An 11,745-nucleotide genomic window follows, 5' to 3' on the forward strand; every position below is an offset into this window, starting at 1 on the left:
ATGCACCAGTGAGGAGGTGCGAGAGGTTGGTTATAGATGGTACACGGAGAGGCAGATATAGATCGAAGAATTATTGAGGAGAGGTGATAAGATAGGATATGAAGTAGATTCACGTTATTGGGTACATGACCTTAGATAGAAGGGTGCAGAAGACGCGTATGATGGTCGAAGATTAGTAGTTAGCGTGGTGGGGTCTTGCTCAGGGCGACTGGTATTTGCCATATAAAAAAAATTGAGGCATATATAATGAATTTTACAAAAAAAGATTATATAAAAATTATTTGTGTAATAATAGAAATATGTATAAGTTATTTTTATAATGAAAAGTATATCAAAAAATTTGATAGAGTGGTGTGGATTCTCCTATTGTATTTTTCTTATGTCTGTAGTCCTCTTCTCCCTCTTTCTTTTTGCTGTGATGTATAGATAGTTTCATTTTTGGCTTGTTGTATACATTATCCTATCCCCCAATTCCCATTTCCATTTTGGCCTTATTGATTTGCGTTGCCTTCCCTTTTGAGTAGGGAGGGACTGAGAATTACCTGAATGCATCATCACACCACCATATCCTTCAAACCTTCATCCAATGGCTTGTTCTCTCTCAATCCTCCTCCTATATTCCAAAACCCTAGTTTTGTAATTCGCCCACTCAGAAACAAGCTTCGTTATTCCATTCTCAATTGCCGAGGCATTGAAATTCCTCTCCCTAAACTCCGCCCGCGCCTTAACTCTATCAACAATGGCTCTACAAAATTCACAAGTATCGCTGCTGCTGTCAAAGATGTTGATATTGCCACTCTTGGGAATCTATGTGTCGATATTGTTCTCAATGTCCCGCAATTACCTCCTAAGCCTTTAGAACAACGAAAGGCTTATATGGAACAGTTGTCCAAATCCCCTCCCGATAAGGTTCGTCTTTCTTATTGAACTACAGACAAATTTTAGAAAAATATATTGTGCTTTTTCTTTTTCTTCTTGGTTTCGCAACTTGAGTTATACAGAAAACAGTTTTCTGGGTTTGCAAATTTATTGGTTCTAGTGCAGAAACCAAGTCCTCCTTCAGTCTCATTTTATAGGCAGAATAACCGTTAATACAGTGCAGAACTTCCTAATTACACCCCCACCCACCCAATACTTGCCTACGAATAGTTGATGTTAATGTGAGTTATATATCATAGTAGTGATATTTGAAGAAAATACTGAAAATTTTAATTTGATTGAGAAAACATACGTCAAAGTTTAAATTGAATAGTTTAATGTAATCAAATTATGTTAGAAATGCCATCATCTTGGATGTCTTGAAAGGAAAAGAATGTAATAGTAGAAATCCCTAGAGAAAAACAAGAAAACAAAAATGAATTGGGATGGAAGGAGTACTATGACAACTCAATGAAGTTGTCAAGCATAAAAGATTCTACATATGCCATTTACTGAACACATTTGACCATATGGATTTTTGAAGAGTTGAATAAGTAATCATCTATGTTGATGGTTGTTTTTGTAAGTTGTGAGTACATACTTATTTTATTTTTTTGATAATCATGGTGTACGGTCCAGCTTGCGCGCACCTCGACTAATTCCATGGGATACTCGTCACCTCCCACTCGTAACAAGTACCAAGTTACTCCAAACAAGGCTAGAACAAAAATGAAGAAATTACCTAGTGTTTTGTCATTGTAAATACATAATTTTCCCTCTCGAAGACTATTAATTTTGTAAACAGATTGCATTCACTGCCAATTATTTTATCCACAATGACACTATGAAGTCGGGAAATACTAGTTATTAGAGCATCAAAGGCATCTGTAGAACATTTGGCTTGAATATGGTTGAGTTCATTTGCATCTTAAATGAATGACCTAGTTGATTAAGTCTATGCACCACATTTTCCTCCCAATTCCTAGTGGTCAATGAAGTGGGAAAGTAACCATTAATTCTCAGGTTCAAAATCAACTCGTGTTCAAATTCCCGCAAAGGCAAAAAAAGCCACTAGGTGATTCCTTCGCATTAGGGGGCAGAGTTATTTGGTACCTACGTTGGTGGGAATTACCATATACTCGATGGAATAGTTGAGGTGTGCACAAGCAGACTTGGCAACCATCGTCATAAAACAAAAGTCTATGTACCACATTTGGGGTTCAAGCCCACTATTTTAACAAAGTAATGATGCTATCATCTTTGGAAGCACATGTTATCTTCAGTTGCAATAGCAGAATTTTGGAATGTAATAGGGTAATAGCTTGTTCCCACCTCACTAGCTCTTGATTACTAGGCCTACATATGGTTTCTAGACAGCTTCAGTTATATTGGAATGTAGAAATATTGAAGTATTATCTACATACCAGTTTAGTGATGCTGAAGATGTGTGGTATTAGCACCCTGGCATAATCCTTTTCTATTATTTCCTCATCGTTATACCCATGTAAAGTGATTTCTTGATTATTTGACCCTGTTTCAGCGGTACTGGGAAGCTGGTGGAAACTGCAATGTGGCTATAGCAGCAGCAAGGCTTGGCCTTCATTGCATCTCCATTGGTCATGTAGGTGATGAGATCTATGGACGGTTCCTCATTGATGTGCTTAGTGATGAGGGTATTGGTATAGTTGGGATGAATGAGCATAGTGAAGCGCTTAATCTTTCAAGTTCTGACAATGAAACACTACTGTGCTGGGTTTTAGTGGACCCTTCGCAGAGACATGGTTTTTGCAGGTCCTATTGATCTTGCCCTCTCACTTGGTGTATAATTTCTTGCTCATTGTTTGATCCACTTTATGTTGCACGTAGAAAGTATCATTGTCTTTCTTCTATAAGATATGGTAAAGAAAGGATCATAGTCTAACCTTTAAGACGTTAATGTTTTCCAGTCGTGCAGATTTTAGTGCAGATCCTGCTTTCAGTTGGATGAGCAGACTATCTACTGAAGTAAAGATGGCTATTAGAAAATCAAAGATCCTCTTTTGCAATGGTTATGACTTTGATGAGCTCTCCCCTAGCCTTCTTGAATCTGCTCTTGAGTGTGCTGTGGAATCTGGGACATCTATCTTTTTTGACCCTGGACCACGAGGTAAGAGTCTTATCGCTGGAAGACGTGAAGAACAAAGAACAATTGGAAAGTTGTTGAGGATGAGTGAAGTGCTTCTACTGACTTCCGAGGAGGTTTGTGTTTCATACTTGCAAAAAAAATTCCGTCACACTTGTGCCTTCTGCTATCCAACATCTAAATGTGTGGCTTTAAAAGATATAACCCAATTTTGTGAAGATCAAAAATATAATCAGTTTCTCTGTTTGCATTTTAATGTTTCAAATAATCCATTTAAAAGAGCTCTTCTAGTAGCTAAAAAGTATCTCACTGAACATGAGATATTAGGCTAAGTTCTGCTATATACTGGAATCTGGAAATACTGGTTGTTGTTTCGGTTTATTGACAAAATATTGTGCAACTCAGACAGCTGGAATTCATGGTATAAATAAGTCATCAAAAAAGTTATACTTTCTCCAGGCTATGGAGTTTTTTGCATTTGAAGCTTTCTACAACTCTCTTTTGCGTCATATCCTCCTCTTTTTTTTTTTACAATTTATCTGATTCCATCTTTGATATTTTTGAAAATTTGAAGTGCTATGTTTTGATCCAAGGGTGAACATTTGACAATGGGAATGCTATGTGTAAAGCTAGTTTTAATGCATTTAGACCTAAATCATCGACTTTTTTTTACTTTTTCCATTGCTTTGTGGGAGAGACAAATGGAGTAACAAAGACAAAAAAGGCATGAATTTCAGAGGTTCTCACAGGTTAGGAAGAAAAAATTGGTAAACGGTGATATATTTTTTTTTGTGTAACTAAACTTTTGTATTAATCACCAAGTGAACTATTTACAAGATCCATAACTAGGCTAAACACAGCCTGTTATCTTAAGCAATACCAACCTAACACAGAGCTATAATCTAGAATCTAAATCCATGTACATCAGTTTGAATGCTAGGAGATGCTCTAACATTATATACTTTTGCAATCTCTCTTGCTATAGTCTCCCAGCGTCTACTTTACTTCTCAAGAACTCTTAAGTTCCTTTCTATCTATAATCCATAATCCATGTACAAATTCAGCATACACTAGTGTAAAGTTTATGCAGCTTGTGTCTTGCCTTTAGCTCTGGCAATGATATTGTGAACGTGTTGGTCCCATTCAGTAGCAGCATGGCCTTGTCTCTGAATCAACACTGTCAGCCTGTTCCAGAGTTGTCCTGCAAATTCACATTGTCTGGACTGATCAACTATTTCATCATTGCTTCTGGCACAATACACATTTAGTATCCACCATTAAGCCCCATCCTTTAAGTCTATCTGTGGTTAAGAGCTTCTGTTGCACCTAGAGCCACACTGTAAATCTAGCATTAGGCCCGGTATCATTTCTAAACATGAGTCATTTCCATTTCACTCTGGATTGGTAACCTAATAGCTGCTTATAGAATTGGCCAATAATACCTTTATCAGCCTTGAGTGATCCCTGCACCTGCTTCAAATATTTTCTTTATTATCCCGCAAGCTTGCTTTGGCACAGAAACATTTGCAAATATTCACGGTGATATTGCCACTTCCATGTCAAATATTCACAATTACGTGGAGCATTATTTGTTTTGCATGAAATAAAAAGGTTAAGGTGCAAACAGTGAAAAATTAAAGGATACTTATGATTGGGGTGTGAAGCGCACAAGGGTTTCTATATTGGGGATGCAATTGTAGAACCGGTATATGACCTTCTCTTTCTTACTATTACAACATATAAACGAAAAATAATTTAAACATACAAAAATAAAGAAAAACTAAAGAATTAATCACTGGGAAATTGATTGATTTTGTGTTTGATCATTTTCATGGAAAGTTCATTAAGGGGTCGTTTGGTTGCTTGGTAGAGTTATGGATGCATTAGTAGTGCAAGGATCAATTTCAGTTATATAGGAATTAGTTGTGTAGGGTTTAGTTATGTAGGAATAAGTAATGGAGGGATTACTATGCATGAATTGTTTCTTTGGTATTTGATTTGTTGTATTAGAAATTAATATACATCATATAATTTTAAAAATAAAATGTCTATTTACAATGCATGATAAGATGTTTGATCTTTAAAAATGAAAGGCAAAGTATATAGTTGGCAGAGGAAAATATCAAAGCCATAAATTTAAGAGTGGAGTGATAGAGGGTAAATTTTTCATTTCAGCTATTTTTATCCATGTGGAGTATTAGTTATTCCATCTTCTACCCTGCATAAAATAATACATAAATTGATTCATAACTTATACTCCCTCCCTTTATTACTTGGCCCCCATCCTAAAAATAGTTGTTTCAATTTACTTGTTCAATTTATGAAATCAAGAGAATTTTGTTAAATATTTTCATTCTAACCCTTAGTATTAAATAACTACATAAAGTAGTAGTAGTAAAATTTAGAGTTCCAAAGCAACATTAATAAGGTTAGTTTAGTAAAATACACCTCTAATTAAAGACTTCTTAAGGGGTATGTCAGGTCAACAGAAGCCAAATATTATGAAACAAAAAGAGTACATGTTTTATTTATGTGGAATTATAAAATGATAACTGTTAGAATAGGAATAGGTGTACACAATCCTACTTATAATAAGAATAGAAATAGGAATAGTTTATAGTATCCTACTTGGAAAATGATTGTTTTATAGTGTCTATAAATAGGGTCTTTGTGTTATAATGTTCTTACGCAATTTAATAATATTTTTCTCCTATATTTCTCACAATAACCAAACGCACCATACTTTGCATGCTCGAATTAAATAAAAATCAACTAAAATGCTACCAAACATCTAGTTTTAATACATAAATAACTCCCCTCCTAACAAGCAACCAAACACCCCCTAATTTCATTCATAAAATTTATCAATTCTTTTTATAGTTGCCTTTTAATATCTGAAGAATCCCCAGCTTCCTTTACACTCCCCACCCCCCCAAAAAAAAAAGATAAAAGAAAAATAATAATTGAGAGATAAAACAATTAAATAATTAGTAAATACTTAATTTATTTGGTGGTTTTTGCTCCTTTTGCAAATTTGTCTCCCAGTAACATAAACAATGTACTTTAAGAGTTAGATATGACAAATCTGCGGCTTTCATCATTATTTTCTTAGTTTTCTCATTGAGAAACTTAGGTCGTAAATTACTGATTTGCTGCAACAATAAGTCTAGCTATGATGTGAGCCGTGAGACTAGCAGAAGTTAACCAATAGATTGTTGAAAGTAAAGAAAATAGCAAAGCAAACTGTGAAAGAAAGCAGAAAACTTTTATTGAATTGATTGTGAATAACATATACAAGAGCTCCTTACAGGAGTTTAGGTTACATGAAATAAATAAAATTTAGACTAAGTTTCCTAAACAAGATAAGTATAGGCTTAGGGAACTTTCCCAATTACCGAAATTCCTGATTTTGACATAACCATTAAGATTATTCCATATTATTGACCTATACATGCTCGTAGCATATAATGATATTGTTTCTCTTTACTTTCAACTCGTGCTGTCATATTCAAGGTGCTGAAACAATTCCGAGTTTGCAAATTAAAACTTGAAAGTCAAGTAGAGTATGTCGGCGGAAGTTAGTATTTAAGGAACAGTGATCTGAATGTACCACTGAAAATAGTGGCTCTGAATTGAACCACCGAAACAAAGAGGAGCTGGAATTCTCTCTTCCAGAAAGTCACCGGTAAATTGCACAACAAAAGAAGTGCTTTTAGCAGCATTAAAAGAATGTAATCTATTTTCAAACATCCAAAAGAGGTACAGGGATGCAAATCTCCGTGGCATCATCATCATTCCTTGAATTGGCAGCTGAGACTTGAGAGTAATGAAAAAGTTATTGTAACAATCGAAGAAATTCAATGTTGGATGACGGACTTGATACTTAGACTTTGTAAAGAAAAAAGAAAAGAATACTTTTACTGGACAGTGACCAGAAATTTTAATGTTGAAAGGACGGGCTCAATACCCACTTCCTGTATGATGAAGAAAGAGAAGCTGAGTAGTTTTGTGAATGTCTTCTTCAGTTGCCAGTTTTTCTTAAACAAAAAGAAAGTGTTGTGGATGTCTTCTGCTAGAACAATCATAAAAAGAAACAATAACAATGAACTTGTAAAAAGAATGTGATCTTTGGTCTGGCCAATGGCGTACAACACATGATAGCAAGCTGAAGATGCTTAAATCTGTATAAAATTGTAGAGACTGTGATACTGTGGAAAAAGGAGAGAGAGCCTGTCTTGAATTGGTTGTGATAAAAATATGTAAGAGCTCCTTTTATGGGAGATTAGATAACATGAAATAAGGAACGCGTAGACTGAGGTAAGTTTGCTAACAAAGGAAGGTATAGACTAAGAAAACTTTTCCTAAATGCCAATCTTTCTAGTCTATGACATAACCATTTAGAATACTCCATACCTTTGACCTAGATATAATCTAAATTGTAACTGTATTGATTCTCTTGATTTATAACACAAACAATGCTCAATTACTTGATAAGCACCATTAATGGTACCAGAAATTAGGAGATAGTACATTGTTGAAAGTGGGAAACACTCAAAGCTAACAAGCACAATTACTTGAAAAGCACCATTATGTACCACCTATTTCAGCGGCGGATCTTAAGGGTAAACTTTGGTTCACATGAATCAATGGTCATCCCTTTAAATTAAGTATGTATACATAATTCTCATAATATTTGTAATTCATTTTCTGCCCTCCATGGTCTAACTTGAGAGGTGCACTGGTTGGTTAGCTACTTTGTTTCCCAAAGGAGAAGGGATCGAAATCCACTAATTCTGTTCCTATAGTATAGCTCTTCTTTTCCCTTTTTTTCCCCATCTTTTCTTTCTTTCATTTGTTTCCAATTGACAGTTATAACCTAGTTAAATATCTATTTTAATTATTGTTTGTTCGTTGAGTTATTGTCACTGTATGTCTAAAAGTAGTACAACAACAAGAAGATACCCAGTGTATATCTTAAAAGTAGTAGTGAGTTAGATCCGGTGCTTATATTTACCAAATGAATATACGACACATGTCTTATATACACTATTATAGCTAAATCATACTTAATTAATACATACTTTACCTTAATTTATCACTTAATTATGGTAAATTAATATAGTTTAGTGTAAACACCGAGTGCGGATAAATTTTGGCTGTAGCAATGTACCCATCTTTGTGAAATTTTAGATCCGCTACTGACCTATTTCCTTGCAGTACCACTTCCCCTTTCCATTTTCATGTACATTTTTAGGTTAATAAGTCAGAGACGAAACAGAGAGGAAGTGTGAGAGAGAGTAAAAAAAGTGAAAAGGGTTCCATTTTTGTAGGGTCTGGGTTGGTTGAGCCATGGATGTAGCATTTTCCCTACTATGGTTTGCTGTAGTTGTAAAGTTGACCTCTTGAGCTACTGTAACGTGATATTCGAGCTGATTTGTTGGATTTATCCTTGTTGCTATATTATAATGTAGCATAGTGGTTATCTTTGCTGAATTTATACTTTGTATATTCTGGCCATGTTGCGGAAATTGTGATGTTCTTTCCTGTGAATCAGTGGACAGTTTTACTGTAGTAATTGCTTCTAGTGTATTGAGGATGTCCCCCCCCCCCTCCCTCCCCACTCTTTTATGTATGTTACTTATCTGAATCAAATTGTCTTCTCCAGGCTGCATCTTTAACTGATATCAATGATCCAATTTTAGCGGGCCAGGAGTTGCTCAATAATGGAGTTTGTACTAAGTGGGTAATTGTTAAGATGGGTCCGAAGGGTTCAATTTTAATCACCAAGTCGAGCATAACGTGTGCACCTGCTTTCAAGGTATAATTCTGTAGCTGATTGGAATATTGGTTCTTGTAAAAAAGTACCCCGATTCATCTTATTAACAGAAGTTTACTTGTTTTGTCCCCGTTAATTAGCTTACAACAAAAACAACAACTACAACTACATATCCAGTGTAATTCCACAAGTGGGGTTTGCGGAAGGATTGGGTAGGTAAAATCTTTGGTCGGACATACGTTAAAACTTTAGGACAAATCCATTTGGCTGGGAGCTGTGTGAGTGGTAACGTCCACGTACGGCTCCATGAGAAGGGTGGTGGACAGAAATGGCCTTGTTGTACCTCACTCTCGTCTTCAATGGGGTCTGCTCTTTCTTTTTTGGGAGAGTATGCCAATATGATCTTAATGAGGTGGTAGAGAAGTTATTTCTGATAGACTATCGGCTCACCATTAGCTTGCTTATCCCAAAGAAATTTATGTTCTATTTGGGCTCTCTTCTTCATAGGACCCCATTTAGAGGGTGGGCAGTTGATTAATGACCACACAACATTTTGGAATATTTAAGATAATTGAAGTGACATATATGTCATGGTTTCTAAAATAATTACCCAACTTCCGTCCCCAGGTCTTCCCAGCAAACTTAGGAACTGTACCGTTCCCTAATATTTTTTCCTTTTAATAACTGAGAAATCTCCAAGGTTAGTCATGATTCGAAACTCGATTGATTATAGGCCCACCCCCTTGTCCTTCTCCACTTATATGTCAGGCTTTTGTTTGAGGCAGGGCTGGAGCCTGTGACATGGGTCTAATCTACACATCACGTGTTGCGCTCTTACCACTAGATCAAAGCCTTGGGGCTTGTGGAGTTGTGGTTCTATAATTTTCCTCTCTTCTCGGGCTAAGTAGGAACCATACAGATACAGTTCCAATGAAGTTCATTTTTCATAAATTTGATTTTAAATGTCCTCTCTGATACATGCCCTCTGTCTGCCCATTCATTGTAACAGGTCAATATAATAGACACTGTGGGCTGTGGAGATAGTTTTGTGGCTGCAATTGCATTTGGCTTCATACATGACTTGCCCTTGAGTTATACATTAACCCTGGCAAATGCCGTGGGTGCTGCAACTGCTACGGGATGCGGTGCTGGTAGAAATGTTGCCAGTTTGGGGAAGGTTCGGGAACTATTGAAGGAATCAAATTTGAATGAGGATGACAAGTTTTGGGATGAAGTACTGAATGATAATGTGAACTCCCGGGATTTAACTATACTGTCAAACATGGTTGTAAATGGTAACAGTCAGGTGAACCGTGTCTCCCTTCAAAAGGTTGTATCCGAAGTGCTACCTAAGCTTGAATTTTCACCAAAGATGACTGGCTCCTTCAAATAGATGATGCAGTTTTCTTGGACAATTAGATTTTGTAGATGTTACCACCATTCTGATTGTTGCATATTCACGACCATGGAAAGAAATACATGAGTTGGAGGTGGTCTAGCTTGCGCATTATGACATGCACAGTTGTATTAGGGTTGCTATCTTACTGGTGGTCGAATTGACAGTTTTGTTGATAGAAGTGTCCAGATACTATCCATTGATCTGCTTGCATGCATGGAAGAGGGATTGGCAGATAGATTGAGCGTTAGTGTTTGCGGGAAATTGCATGATCAAGCAGCCTGTGATTCCTGCTTGTTGAAGTTTCTGATTTCTTGTTCATTGAAGGTTACACTAAACATACAGAAGGCAAAGTGGGCCATCTGTTTTACAATGGATGCCATAAGCCATATTTTTCTAGTTTAGGATGTTCTGTAGAAGATACAAATTCATATTTGCAACACGAAGGCCACTTTCACCATTTGTGATGAGAATAGTTGGACACAATTTGTGTATCCTTTCCCATTATATGCCTGTTGAGATTGCAACTTAACTTGCATCATTTGTGCAAGATGAGCTAGTTCGCCATTGACTAAGTAGAGGCATTTTGTAACCCCTGTTTAAGTGATGGCATAAGTTCATAAAACTTTGTTAGTCTAGTTATTTCAGACTCAACTTTCAATACACGCATGAAGTTTGGCATATTGTTTGTGCAAGCAAACTTTGGACATGCATACTTGCATGGTTTTTTGTCATATTTGGTTTCTATTAATCTAGGCGCTTCAGTAAATATGTTAGTTCTCATGCATATTTGTGGGCACACTATCAACCATTTCTGTTATTCCACCATAAAGTCTCATGGTGGGAGCAATAGCTTGGAGGAAAGTTGTGTAAAATTCATACGATCAAAGGACTGAAACGCGCCTCTGAAAGACTCTAGTGAGACAAAGATGGACTGTAAAAAAGGTAAGACCTGTAAGAGACACCATTTATTCATGTGCCAATCATTGGCAGGGTTTGTTACATTAGCGCTATTTTCCCCTTCCTCCCTTCATTCTCCTTGTCCACCCTTAGAACTCTTCTTTTCAATAATATGGATAGCAACTGGATATGGCCATCGCAGAGCCTTAAAAGACGTAGTTTTCCACTAATTTAAAATCATGGATTTGCTTCTAATATTAAGAAGTACTATCTTCAGCAACTGCCGCTTGTTGACAAAAGCCATAATATCCTACTTCGAATTGATGCTTGGGGAAAGAGTTTTCCAAATGTCAACACTTGACTGGCAATGCTCCTCCTTTAACTGCCATCTATTAGTGTGTGATGCCCATGGACGCAGTTTGCAGGTTCTCTCCTACACACTTCCCACCATAACATGTGTAGAGGAGTTGCTCATCTTGGCCATTGACGTGCTTCAGTTCTATTGGTTGCAAAGTCAGTCGAGCAACCATTGTCAAAACTCAAAACTACCTCCCTTACAATGCCAACAACAATGCCATACAAGCGGGCATGGAAAGGAAAGAAAACGGATTTTGGCTCCTACCATGGACCATA

The 11,745-nt window shown here is 36.5% G+C and overlaps 1 protein-coding gene across 1 annotated transcript; it reads left to right on the plus strand.

The window, feature by feature from the left end:
- Positions 1-369: 369 nt before the first annotated feature.
- LOC129882764 (probable fructokinase-4) lies at positions 370-10,963 on the plus strand. The gene is made up of 5 exons (XM_055957206.1): positions 370-909; positions 2,459-2,709; positions 2,865-3,156; positions 8,706-8,858; positions 9,826-10,963. Exons 1-5 carry the CDS (start codon positions 547-549, stop codon positions 10,207-10,209), a joined length of 1,443 nt encoding a protein of 480 aa, XP_055813181.1. The 5' UTR covers positions 370-546; the 3' UTR covers positions 10,210-10,963.
- The last annotated feature ends 782 nt before the right edge of the window (positions 10,964-11,745 follow it).

This window comes from Solanum dulcamara, chromosome 3, assembly GCF_947179165.1.
Source record: "Solanum dulcamara chromosome 3, daSolDulc1.2, whole genome shotgun sequence".
Lineage (NCBI taxonomy): Eukaryota > Viridiplantae > Streptophyta > Magnoliopsida > Solanales > Solanaceae > Solanum > Solanum dulcamara.